The sequence below is a fragment of the Pongo pygmaeus genome, chromosome 1 (genome assembly GCF_028885625.2).
Source record: "Pongo pygmaeus isolate AG05252 chromosome 1, NHGRI_mPonPyg2-v2.0_pri, whole genome shotgun sequence".
NCBI lineage: Eukaryota > Metazoa > Chordata > Mammalia > Primates > Hominidae > Pongo > Pongo pygmaeus.
Window position 1 is genome coordinate 187905736 of NC_072373.2, and position 12881 is coordinate 187918616.

The following is a 12881-nucleotide window of genomic DNA, read 5'->3' on the forward strand; positions in this document are numbered from 1 at the left end:
CCCTTTCCCTTCTGTCCTAAAGTCAAAGGGCAGAAAACCCCAAGGGTTAGATCAGCCTTGCAAGAGCAAAGTCCATCCTCCCAGGGCTGGTGTTTGGGTTAGGGATTATCCGAATTTTAGGACACCCGAATCAGGTTCCTAAAGGGGTTTCCCTGTGGGGAAAGGCCCAGAGGGCAGCTGGGTCATTCCTCTCAGCCCCTCCCTTCCCTATCCCTGGGGAATGGGGCGGGGCAGGGACACCACCTGGGCCATGGGCCGGCCCTCCACCCCCAGGGGGCTGGGCATGAGCTTTGCTGGGGACCTTGCTCTGGCTTAGGCGGCTGCTGTGGGCGGGCCCTGGCCTTTTCCAGCCCCTGGGCCTCCCCCTGCATTCTGGAGTCCAGAGCCACTGCCTTTGCTCCAGCCACTGCCGCCGCACCACCTCTCCTTCTTTGCCTCTGACCCTCCTTCTCGCTGCTCCACCTGGCCATGACCAAAGCCCCTGCTGGGACCCTGGCCCAGCTCTGAGTCCTGGGACCCTCAGTCCTCTCTCCTGGGCCATGGCCAACTCAGGCCTCCAGCTCCTGGGCTACTTCTTGGCCCTGGGTGGCTGGGTGGGCATCATTGCTAGCACTGCCCTGCCGCAGTGGAAGCAGTCTTCCTATGCCGGCGACGCCATCATCACTGCCGTGGGCCTCTATGAAGGGCTCTGGATGTCCTGCGCCTCCCAGAGCACCGGGCAAGTGCAGTGCAAGCTCTACGACTCGCTGCTCGCCCTGGACGGTAGGCCTCAGGCCGGCGGGGTGGGAGATGGGAGGTGGGAACAGCAGGGGGGTCTGGAGCAAGTTTTCCTCACAGTCTGCTCTCTGCGCTGGGCTCCATCCTCCAGCCCCCGCTCTACAATTCCCCCACTACTGCCCTGTGCCCATTGACAGTCCAGGCCAGCCTGCTGCCCTTGGGAGGGGAGGGCTCTAGGGTCTGGCAGCTGTGGGTCCAGATTCCTGCTCTGTCACTATAACTTTGAACCAGTCACCAAACCTCTTCCCATTGAGATGTTCTCATCTTTAAAGGGGAATACTAATACCTGTGGCACTTTGAAAGGCTCAGTTAAGACCCTTCATCCACTTCTCCCCACACTCAGTAGACAGACACACACTGTATGATGCACACCTGCTCCCTAGTCCTGCTCCCAGGCCTGTGTGCCAGCATATGGGTGCATGCACACGCATGCAAACACACATGCACACACACGTGCACATGCATGCACAGACAGGCGTGTCTGCATGCAGTCCATCTCCTTCTGGGGTGTGGAGATGAGCCTGACAGGCACCGCCGAAGCTCTAACTCTGGGGTGGAGGTGATCCACCTGCAATCTGCCCAGGAGCCCCCAGGGACAATCTGCTCCCCATGGGAGCTGGGAGCAGAGCGGCCTTCAACCAGCCCCATCGTGCCAGTTCAGGCAGGTCGTCTAGCCTCGCTGAGGGACCCAGGTCTCCTGAGCACCCCCCAGGGCCCAGGATGGACCCACACACCCATGAAGAGGCAAGCTTCCAGCTTCCATGGGCAGAGGGGAAAGTGACCGTTGTCTGAATGGCTGCTGGGGAGGGGTTGCTGCGGGGCTCAGGCTGTGTTGAGCTGGGCCTCAGATACCCCCAGCTCTTCCATCTACCAAACCTGAGGGGACCCTGGAGCTGCCCTCAGCTGCTTGGGAGGATGGGCCAAGCCCAAGAGGGAGTCCCCAGGCCAGAAAGCAACAGCGGAGTGAATCATACTACCAGAAAAGCCTGCAAGGGCGAGTGGAGAACGGCATTGACAGTGAAGGGGACTCTCACCCCCACACCCTGTCCTCACGCCCAGGCTGTCACTCCTCACTATCCTGCACCTGCCAGAAGGTGGTCTGACCCCCCAGGCCAGCTCCTGCTCAAGCCCCTCTCAAGCTGGGCTCCTTCCATCGACCCCAGGCACCGACCCAACCCCTATCCCCGCCAGCCCAACTCAGTGTCATCCCGCCTACCCTAGGTCACATCCAATCAGCGCGGGCCCTGATGGTGGTGGCCGTGCTCCTGGGCTTTGTGGCCATGGTCCTCAGCGTAGTTGGCATGAAGTGTACACGGGTGGGAGACAGCAACCCCATTGCCAAGGGCCGTGTCGCCATCGCCGGGGGAGCTCTCTTCATCCTGGCAGGTGAGTGCCCCTCACTCCTACACAATCACAGCCATGGCAGGCAGCCCCAGCCCCAGTGGCCTCAGGGGGCCAGAGCAGAGCTGAGCGCCCCTCTGCTTTGTCTTTAGGCCTCTGCACTTTGACTGCCGTCTCGTGGTATGCCACCCTGGTGACCCAGGAGTTCTTCAACCCAAGCACACCTGTCAATGCCAGGTGGGTGCCAGGGCTTGGGTCTTTTGCTTCACCTCCTCTGGGGCCACTGACCTTTGTCCACTGGATCACCTGGCGGGGGAAGTGGGGACAGGATCCAGCTGCTGTCCAAGAAGCTTTAAAGGGGGGCGCCAGGAGGAGTGTGGTGGGGCCCTCCATAGGGGCAGGAGGCCTATGACGGGCACCCAGGTGCAGCAGGACTCTCTAAGGACCTAAGTGCCCTGGCTCTGGGTTTCAATCCCAGCTCTGGCCGGACTCAGTGGCGCACGCCTGTAATCCCAGCACTTTGGGAGGCCAAGATGGGTGGATCGCCTGAGGTCAGGAGTTCAAGACCAGCCTGGCCAACATGGTGAAACCCTGTCTCTATTAAAAATACAAAAATTATCCGGGCATGGTGGCGGGCGCCTGTAATCTCAGCTACTCGGGAGGCGGAGGCAGGAGAATAGCTTGAACCCGGGAGGCAAAAGTTGCAGTGAGCTGAGATTGCGCCACTGCACTCCATCTGGGTGACAGAGTGAGACTCTGTCTCAAAAAAATCAAACGATCAATCAATCAATCCCAGCTTTGCATGCACTGTGTCACCTGGACAAGTTACTTAATCTTGCTGTGCCTAGTTTCCTCCTCTGTAAAATGGAGCTAGAACCTGAGCACCAGTTCACACATGGTTGTCAGGATCCAGCAGGATGCAGGTGAGGGTGTGGCACAGTGCCCGGGCCCTAGACAGTGCCCAGCGAGCCTGAGCTGTTTTCATTTCTGCTGGTAGCAGCAGGGCTGAGATGACTTCCTGCAGGAGGCAGCAGTTATTCTGGGCCGGGAAGAAACTTCAGAATAAGGGCAGATCGTGGAGGGCCTTGCAACCATAGGAAGATTTTGTTCCTCATTTGGGTGGAGGCAGCAGCAGTCCTTCTGGCTGTGACGTGCAGAATGGTGGGGAGGGAGTGACACCAGGAAGGCGGCTGTCCCAAAGGTCTGAGCAGAGGGTTTGGGGCGCCAGGGAGGGAGCAGTGGAAAGCAGGCTGATATTCAGGAGATAACCAGGACTTGTAAGACTGTGGGCATGGAAACTGAAGGGGATGCTCTGCAAAGGGCCTGGGCCCAGCTTGGCTCCTCCCTCACTTCTCAGCCCAGCCAGGAGCACAGAATGGGACAGTCTCAACCCTAGACATCCCAATGGGCTTTGGGCCTTGGGGTGGAGAGAGGATGAGAAAAGATGCCTGGGCTGTTGCAATTGGGAGGGATGCCTGGAGGAGGCAGAGGTGTTGAGGGGAGGGGGAGGGAGGAGATCTCAGGTACAAGGTTTGTTCCCTGGGCGGTGGCTGCAGCCACAAAGTCTGCCAAGCAAGGTCCAGCTCAGGCATGTCAGGACTCGGTCCCCGATCCCTTCAACAGTCCCCAATGCCACTCGGGCTGCCAGGCCCTGTGCTGGGTCCTGGGGACACTGATGGCTCTGTCTGCCCTCAGGGGGCTTCCCAGGGAGCCGGACAAGCAAGGGGCTGAGGCCTCCTGGAGAAAGCATGGCAGTGGAGTCGGCGCAAGGGGCGGGGTCAACACAGAGGATGTCAAGGAAAGACCCCACGAGGAGGTGGCATCTGAACTGGGCTGTGAAGGCAGAGAAGGAACTGGGGAGGCACAGGAGTGGCGGGCTGGGGGGCTTGGTGCCCCAGCTGGGGGTGCCTTGTGGAAAGGCACCAAGGCAGTGAGAACCAGGAGCAGGGCTGGCCTGGCCAGCAGGGTCTGGGTATGGAGAGCCCAGAGTGCCAGGTGGAAGGGTCTGGCCTTCTCCAGAGGGCAGCGGGAGCAGTCCTGGCTGGGAGTTGTGTGGGCCAGAATGTGACTGGGAGAAAACATGGCAGGGATTTCCCCACTCCTCCCGTGCAGACCTCTCAGGCCATCCCATGCCCCCTCCACTGGCCAGATCAGGAAATGAACCCAAGGTTGCTCAGAGCAGGAGCTGGAGGCCCAGCCTCTAGCCTCCACGCCCACCCTAGGCCGGGTCACCCTGTGTGGTGTAGATATTCTGGGCTGGGGGGAGGGAGAAAGGAAGAGCATTCACCTCAATTTATCTGGAGATTTGGAAGAGGTTGTGAGGCTCCAGCCTCCAGCTCCACACACTCTGCCCTTCCTCTGCCAGGGCAGGGACTGGGAACAACCTGAGATGGCAGCCACACCTGATGCCATTCTCCCTACCCTTGCAGGTATGAATTTGGCCCAGCCCTGTTCGTGGGCTGGGCCTCAGCTGGCCTGGCCGTGCTGGGCGGCTCCTTCCTCTGCTGCACGTGCCCGGAGCCAGAGAGACCCAACAGCAGCCCGCAGCCCTATCGGCCTGGACCCTCTGCTGCTGCCCGAGAGTACGTCTGAGCTCCGCCTGCCCTGGCCAGCCCCGACCCGGTGGCCCCCTTGCCCAGCATCCAGCCAGCCTCACAGCACCACTGGGGCACAGGATGGGCATAGGTGCTCTGAGCAGCTTGTCCTCAACACAAGCACCCACCCTGCAATCTGAGACCCAGATCCTCAGAGAGAGACCAGAGGCAGGACCCAGCCCCCAGGCACGCACACAGATGCATGGCCAGGCACGGTCCTGTCTACACAGCCTGGTGGGCACCAGCATGCATCCCCGGAGACAGGCCCCCAGGCACCACCCCGGCTGTTTACTCACTGAAGAGCTGCGTGGGTGTCTGCTACGTGCTGGGCCCTGGAGATACAGCAGTGGCCAAGACGTACCTTAGTACCCAGGTCCTTGGGGTGAGCAGAAACCTTCACCCTCCCCAGTCCCATGGGCTCCTCACAGCAACCCCACAAGGGCAGTGCCGGGATGCTGAACGTTCACACGAGGACAGGGAGGGTCTGAGTTTAGGTCTCAGTTTCTTCCAGTGCACCCAGGGCTGGGGGCCACCTACACAGATGGTGAGGTCGGACCACGGCGCCCCTGCCCCCGGGAATGGGCCCCAGGCAGGGCTGCTGTGAGGGCCAAGGTCTGGCCGCGCTGGCCAGTACCCATGTCCGGGCCTGAAGGCACAGCCCCTGCCCCCGACCCCACAGCTCACTCCACTAACCAGCTGTCTCTCTTTTGACTTTCAGACCAGTTGTTAAATTGCCCGCCTCCGCCAAGGGCCCCCTGGGTGTGTAATGTCCAGTCCCCAGCCAGGCTCTGTCCCCTGCCATACCTAGACTGTGTGTTTCATATTTTTTTGGAAAGAGAAGTGAACATCTATCCCCAATCATGGTGTCATTCGGTCTGTCCTCAGCGTGGCTTGGACGGGGCCTGTGTCAGAGTGGTCAGTGCTGACCCCTGGGGCTCTTGGGCAGAAGGATGAGGAGACAGAGGTCCAGGGTGGGTTACACAGCACATCCAGGGCTGAGCAAGAAATAATTCTGAGATCCTACCCTCTGTCTAGGGACCCCCCTTCCAAGCCTGGCCTTGGCCTTGGCACAAGGTCCTCCTTGATAGGAGATCCCACTCATTCCTGGAGGCTGTCCCTGAGGCTTGGCCCAGCTCTAGGAGCAGTCCCCAGGGTCAGGGAGCCCCTGGTGTGGAAAGAGGCCTCAAGGTAGTAAACCCTGCCCCTGTTACTGTGCTCCAGAGACCTCCTAAGGGAAGGGACAGTTCCTGGAAGGCCCTCCAGCTGGATGCTGGGGATCAGCGATAGGTGAGGGGACACAGTGTAGGAGCTCCCCATGTAGAAAAGGGAATGCGGGGAGGGCGTTAGGAGCTTGCAGGCATTAGGACTGTCCTGAGCAAGGTCTGCAGCCCCCAGCTCTGCTCACCCCGAATCCTGCCCCTTGTTTCCACACCTACCATTCCTCCTCTCCTGATCCCCAGCATCCAGCTGAGGTCCAAGGTCTTTGCCCTAGAATCAGAGTGGGGAGGGGACAGCCTGAGGCTGCCCAGAGACTGTGGCTGGAGCTGCCTGCTGCACCCAGCAGTGCGGTCAGAGAAGGGCTTTTGGTCTTGAAGTCCAGGTACCATCCCCCCTTAGTAAAGAGGGGGAAGGGCCTGAGAGGAATGTAGGGAAACCAGCCCAGATCAGTCCCAAGGCCAGAGTCCTTTGTCCTACATCTCCCCGAACCAGAATGTGCTGGCCCCACCCCTTCATGCTCAGACCTCTCCCACCCCAAACCCTCTCCCAGGACTTCGAGTCTCCCTGGCCACTGCATATCAGGCTTCTGGGGAAAGCATCCATCACAGAACCTCCCCTTCCCTGCCATGCACCTTCCTTGGCCGGCTCCATTCTGGCCTCCTCCACCACCTGCCTTGTGACCACATCTCCCACCACGTCCCCAGATCTCAAGAACGCAGCTCAGCTTCTCCTTCAAGCTTGACTCTGAGAGGGAAAGTGACGGAAACCAAGTCAGATGAGATGACTGCCATGTACACTGCAGTCAAGGGCAGGGGCGGGAGGAATGACACAAATGGCAGGGAGCTGCTGGGGGACTGACCCTCGGCGCCTGGCCTGGCCGGTGCTGCACATCCACCGGGGCACCACAGGGACTTGTCCAGCCTCTGGTCAGAGGGTGTGGCCATCTGACCTTAAATAGGTTCCCCAGAGTCCTGCCCCTCTAATCATGAATGAGAACTGCAAGAGTTTCTCCTCTGGGTGCCTGAAGCTATAGTGCAATGGTTCCCAACCCTGTGTGCACATTTGAATCACCTGGGGGCACGATGCCTAGGCTCCAACCCCAGACACTCTTACTTCATTGGTCCGGGTGGACCTGGCATCAGAGGTCATGGAGCTCCTCAGGGGACTGTAGTGTGTGGTGAGCACTGAGGGCTCCTCTATGAGGCCTCAAGCCCAGGTGACTCTGTGAGGTCTGCAGAGGGAGAAAAGAACCCACAAGAAAAGAGGTGGAGGTCAGGCATGGTGGCTCACGCTTGTAATCCCAGCACTTTGGGAGGCCGAGGTGGGTAGATACCTGAGGTCAGGAGTTCGAGACCAGCCTGGCCAACATGGTGAACCCCCGTCTCTATTAAAAATACAAAAATTAGCTGGCTGTGGTGGTGGGCACCTGTAATCCCAGCTACTCGGGAGGCTGAGATAGGAGAATCTCTTGAACTCGGGAGGTAGAGGTTGCAGTGAGCCAAGATCGTGCCACTGCACACCATCCTGGATGACAGGGCAAGACTCCATCTCAAAAAAAAAAAAAAAAAAAAAAAAAAAAGAAAAGAAAAGAGGTGGGTAGCGGGCGTGGCGGCTCACGCCTGTAATCCCAACACTTTGGGAGGTTGAGGTGGGTGGATCACAAGGTCAGGAGTTCGAGATCAGCCTCGCCAACATGGTGAAACCCTGTCTCTATTTAAAAAAAATACAAAAATTAGCCGGCTGTGGTGGTGGGCACCTGTAATCCCAGCTACTCGGGAGGCTGAGGCAGGAGAATTGTTTGAACTCAGGAGGCGGAAGCTGCAGTGAGCCGAGATCGTGCCACTGCACTCCAGCCTGGGCAACAGAGCAAGACTCCATCTCAAAAAAGAAAGAAAAGAAAAGAGCTGGGGAAAGGAAGCTCCACTCACTCCTGCCTTTCCCGACACCAGGCTGTTCTGTGACATGCCCACATCTTCCCAATCAATTCCCCTTTTGGCTGAAAAAACGCTGAGTTTGAATCCTGTCCCACACAGCCAGAAGAGCCCTACCTAACAGGATTTGGAACCTGGAAACTCAGCACAGCCTTGCAGAATCCTGTTATATGGTGCCAGCAGAGCAGGGATGGGATCATCCTCCTATTCTAGGCTGGGTGTTGGGCAATCCTTGCTATTTGGTCATGAAGCAGCTGGCCAGGAAACCACACGTCATTCTCTCTTGAGATTCAGGGTCCAATGGAGAATGCCGGGATAGAGTGTGCTGGCTACTTCTTGTGGGTTTCAAGGATAGGCCACAAGAGGGATAAGACACATGTAAGTGGCGGGGGGCGGTGGGAGCGCTGGAGGGGGTGCCTGACAGCAGAGTACTTCAGTCTGTTCCTTTGTTAGGGGAAGCCCTTTCGGCCTATAGTCAGGGATTAGAGACGCAGAGGGTCAGAGAACCACATGTCTCGCTGAATTGAACAACTAATTAATACACTGATTTAAAATGTAGTGAGATCCTGGCAATGGGAAGATATCTGGGAAAAAACTAGAGGAATTTGAAGCTAAAAGACTGAGATGCCTGGTCCCACAGGCTTCTCCTGAAGCAAACCCACTCCCATATCTATAACAAGGCCACCTGGGCTGCCAACCGGAGGCAGGGCCGATAATCCAGGCTTCATGTCCAGGTTGTTGTTTACTGTCCTAGCCTTAAGGCTAAAGGACTGGGGAGAGACTCAGGAAGGTAAGGCTCAGACTCAAAAGGCGTGATTCTGAAGTTTTTGCCTTATTCTAAAGCATTGTGTATTAATAAACAGAGTCCTCTGTTCCCTGCACCCCCCAGAAGGAAATTGGCAGGCCATAAAATATGATTGTAGGAGGAATACACCCATGTACTCAGCCCCAGGGCCAAGGAGCACAGCAACAGAAGGTGTTCAGCAAAAAGGAGTAAACCCGAGCCCCTGGAGGAGCTGACCAGGAAAATCAACTATTGCTTGGGAAGAGGCTCAAAAACCGTGCAGCTGAGAATACAGCGTATGGACTATTAGATTATCAAGGAGTTATTGTTAATTTTGTGTTACAAGTATTGTTAGTTTTGTGTGATAATGATGTTTCTTATTTTCTTTTTTGTTTGTTTGTTTGTTTTATTTCTTATTCTTATCTGGTAGAGGTGCATGCTGAAATGATATAATGGTTGCATTTGCTTTCAAATAACAAAGAAAAAGTTCAGAGGCAGTGAAAGTTATAAAATAAGATGGGTGAATCCCAGTGGTACTTAGGGGTTCTCCTTGTGTATGTTTGTAAATTAAAAAAATAAAAGGTTTAAAAATACCTCTAAGGTTTGCTGGTTGTATCATATAATATAATCCTCCTGACTAGGGGAGTAAGGATGATGGACACTCCAGAGATCTGCTACTCAAAGCACAGCCCTCAGATGGCAGCAACGCATCATCTGGAAACATTAGAAATGCAGATTCGCAGGCCCCGCCCCAGACCCTGTGACTCAGACGTGGTGTTTTAACAAGATCTCCAGGTGATTCAGACACACAGCGAAGTTTGAGAAACACTGATGAAGCTGGTGAGAGCCATGTGGTCCTTCTCCTTTTTGAGGGGAGAATTTCAGTTGACCTTATCCTGTTTTCCTCCATCATTTGCATATTAGGTATATTGAAAGTGGTTCATTTTATGATTTTTGTCTACAGCTGGCAAATTATGAGGAGCTACAACTAAGCATGATCCAGGCCAGGTGTGGTGGCTAACACCTGTAATACCAGCACTTTGGGAGGCTGAGATAGGAGGATTGTTTGAGGCTAGAAGGTTGAGACTAGCCTGGGCAACAACCCTGTTTCAATTATTTAAAATTTAAAAATATTTATTTAAAAAACAAAAAGTTAGCCAGGTATGGTGGTGTGCACCTGTAATGCCAGCACTTTGGGAGGCTGAGGTGGGCGGATCACCTGAGGTCAGGAGTTTGAGACCAGCCTGGCCAACGTAGTGAAACCTCGTCTCTACTGAAAATACAAAAATTAGCCAGGCGTGTTGGCAGGTAGCTATAATCCCAGCTGCTCGGAAGGCTGAGGCAGGAGAATCGTTTGAACCTGGGAGGTAGAGGTTGCAGTGAGCTGAGATTGTGCCACTGCACTCCAGCCTAGGCGACAGAGCAAGACTCCGTCTCAAAAAAAAAAAAAAAAAAAATAGATACAGGCAAAATTTCAAATGAAGACAGGCAACACCCAAAGTAGTACTTTCCAATTTTTTCTTCTCATCAAACATAAAAATATATTTTGTTCAACTTATGAGAATACTGCAGGCAATTTCATTCTGGCCAACCCTCCTGTTGAAAACAACTAAAAATGGGTGAAGTGTAAAAAATTCTTCAACGCATCAAAAGGCTGACAAGAATCCTATGGAATCACCAAGTCAGAGCCTCAAGAGCTTTTCCTCTCCCTCTCAGCCACATGGTGGTGGCGCACGAGGTCCCCGCAACGCTGAGGAGTGGTTGGCTGGCATGGCTGGAGATTAGCTACATATAAGGGGATTAAACAAATATGTAAATATCCTGAAGAAAATGGGAGCCAGGCTTACAAAGATGGAAAGGGGGAAAATTAGAGTAAATTCTGTGGTGTTGGATTCAAATTGGGGGTATCTGGATGAACTTGTGGTTTTTAACGTATGTAGATACATATTGAAATAAATACGGGAGGGTGTGTGCACACGTGTGATGCATATATCTATGAGCTGTACCCCCTAGGAAGGCCTAGCAGTCATGATACCCCAGTAGCAATGGGCACACCTAAGCCACTAAGCCATATCTTGGTTTCTAAATACCATTCTCCGCTAAAAGTGACCAGGCTCCAAGGAAAAATGACTGATTTCAGAACTGGAGTAGAGAAACTACAAAAGAAACTTGGAGCATCTTGGTATTCCAGGAGCAAAAAGTGCTCAACGAATGATGATGATGTGTCTAAGGGATCCAGAAGCTGGATTAAAGGTGGTCCCACTTGCTTTATCTGGGATAATTTGAGCATCAAAATAAATAATAATGAATAATGGGTTTCAACTCACTGGATACAAATAAGAATCTACTAGTCCTTACCAATTTGAATAAGTGGGGGAAAAGAAAAAGTTCTATCTTATAGTAAAATGACTATATGAATAACTTATTAACAAATAAGTAAAAATCATGACTTTACAGTGATGAAACATAGCATATATATATATATATAATTTTTTTTTTTTTTTTTTGAGACGGAGTTTCGCTCCTGTTGCCCGGGCTGGAGAGTGCAATTGTGCGATCTCAGCTCACCGCAACCTCCGCCTCCCAGGTTCAAGCAAGTTTCCTGCCTCAGACTCCCAAGTAGCTAGGATTACAGGCATGTGCCACCACACCCAGCTAATTTCATATTTTTAGTAGAGACAGGGTTTCTCCACGTTGGTCAGGCTGGTCTCGAACTCCTGACCTCAGGTGATCCACCCGCCTCGGCCTCCCAAAATCCTGGGATTACAGGTGTTAGCCACCGCACCTGGCCAAGACATATCCTAATCAAGTAATAAGAGTTACCACCAGGAATGGGACAAATTGAAACGGATGTCCCTTGCTGGAGTGCATGGAGAAAAACACAGCACAACATCATTTGCATGATATTCCTGCTATAGGTGCATAACCTGAATCAATCATGAAGAGACAGAAAAACACAATTGGGACTGTTTTATAAAATCACTGACCTGTACCCTTCAAAACTGTCAAAGCTAAGAAACACAAGGAAAGACTGAGGATATATTACAACAAAATGCAATGAGTGATCCTGGATTGGATTCTGGACCTATAAAGGACATGTTGGGATGACCAGTGAAACTGGAATTATATCTGTGGTTTAGACGGTAGTATCACAGCAAAGTTAATGTCCTGAGCTTGACAGTTACCTTGTGGTTTTGTAGAACACTGTCTTTGTTTTTTTTAAGGAAATACAAGAGGATAAAGAGGCATCAGAAAAAAAAAATATACAGAGATGCACAAGAAGAGTTATATGAAATATTTGCAGTATAATACTAATTGAACCATCAAAGTGAAGGACGTATGGGAATTCTGTGAACTGCTCTGGCAACTTTTCTCTGTTTGAAATTATTTCAAGATTAAAAGTAAAGGCCGGGCGTGGTGGCTCAGGCCTGTAATCCCAGCATTTTGGGAGGCCGAGGTGGGTGGATCACCTGAGGTCAGGAGTCTGAGACCATTCTGGCCAACATGGTGAAACCCTGTCTCTACTAAAAATACAAGATTAGCTGGGCATGGCGGCGCATGTCTGTAATTCCAGCTACTTGGGAGGCTGAGGCAGGAGAATTGCTTGAACCCGGGAGGTGGAGGTTGGGGTGAGCCGAGATTGCGCCACTCCATTCCAGCCTGGGCAACAAGAGCGAAACTCAGTCTCAAAGAAAAAAAAAAGGATTAAAAGTTAAAAAATGTCTTAGGAAAGTTAGAGAAGCTTTCTTCTCAGGGGACATTTAAAAATCTAAGCACACTTAAATATCTCCTAGAATGGGGAAAGAAGGGAAAGCCCTGGCTCACCTACAGTGGGGGATCTATCAGATCCTCCAGACATTAAATTTAGATACCAAATGTTATACCCTTAAAGGTAAGGCGGGCCGGGCGCAGTGGCTCACGCCTGTAATCTCAGCACTTTGGGAGGCCAAGGCGGGCAGACCACCTGAGTTCAAGGCTGCAGTGAGATATGATTGTCACTACACTCCAGCCTGAGTGACAGAGCAAGACTCTGTCTTTTTTTTCCCTCCTTCTACTTTTTTTTTTTTTGAGACAAGGTCTTTCCCTGTTGCTCAGGCTAGAGTGCACTGGTGTGATTTTGGCTCAGTGCAGCCTCGACCTCCCAGGCTCAAGCCATCCTCCCATCTCAGCCTCCCAAACAGCTGGGACTAAAAGTACATGCCACCACACCTGGCTAATTTTTAATATTTTTTTGAG

At 53.2% G+C, this 12881-nt stretch overlaps 1 protein-coding gene across 1 annotated transcript; it reads left to right on the forward strand.

The window, feature by feature from the left end:
• Window positions 1-387: 387 nt before the first annotated feature.
• Window positions 388-7479, forward strand: CLDN19 (claudin 19). Its single transcript, XM_054496759.1, has 5 exons — window positions 388-762; window positions 1999-2163; window positions 2271-2355; window positions 4548-4700; window positions 5431-7479. Exons 1-5 carry the CDS (start codon window positions 540-542, stop codon window positions 5477-5479), a joined length of 675 nt encoding a protein of 224 aa, XP_054352734.1. The 5' UTR covers window positions 388-539; the 3' UTR covers window positions 5480-7479.
• Window positions 7480-12881: the final 5402 nt, after the last annotated feature.

Bases quoted from the DNA above. Each gene is read 5' to 3' on its own strand.
- CLDN19 (XM_054496759.1), top strand. From the start codon at position 540: ATGGCCAACTCAGGCCTCCAGCTCCTGGGCTACTTCTTGGCCCTGGGT. The intron at 763-1,998 runs GTAGGCCTCAGG...CGCCTACCCTAG, and splicing joins CTCGCTGCTCGCCCTGGACG to GTCACATCCAATCAGCGCGG. The intron at 2,356-4,547 runs GTGGGTGCCAGG...CTACCCTTGCAG, and splicing joins AGCACACCTGTCAATGCCAG to GTATGAATTTGGCCCAGCCC.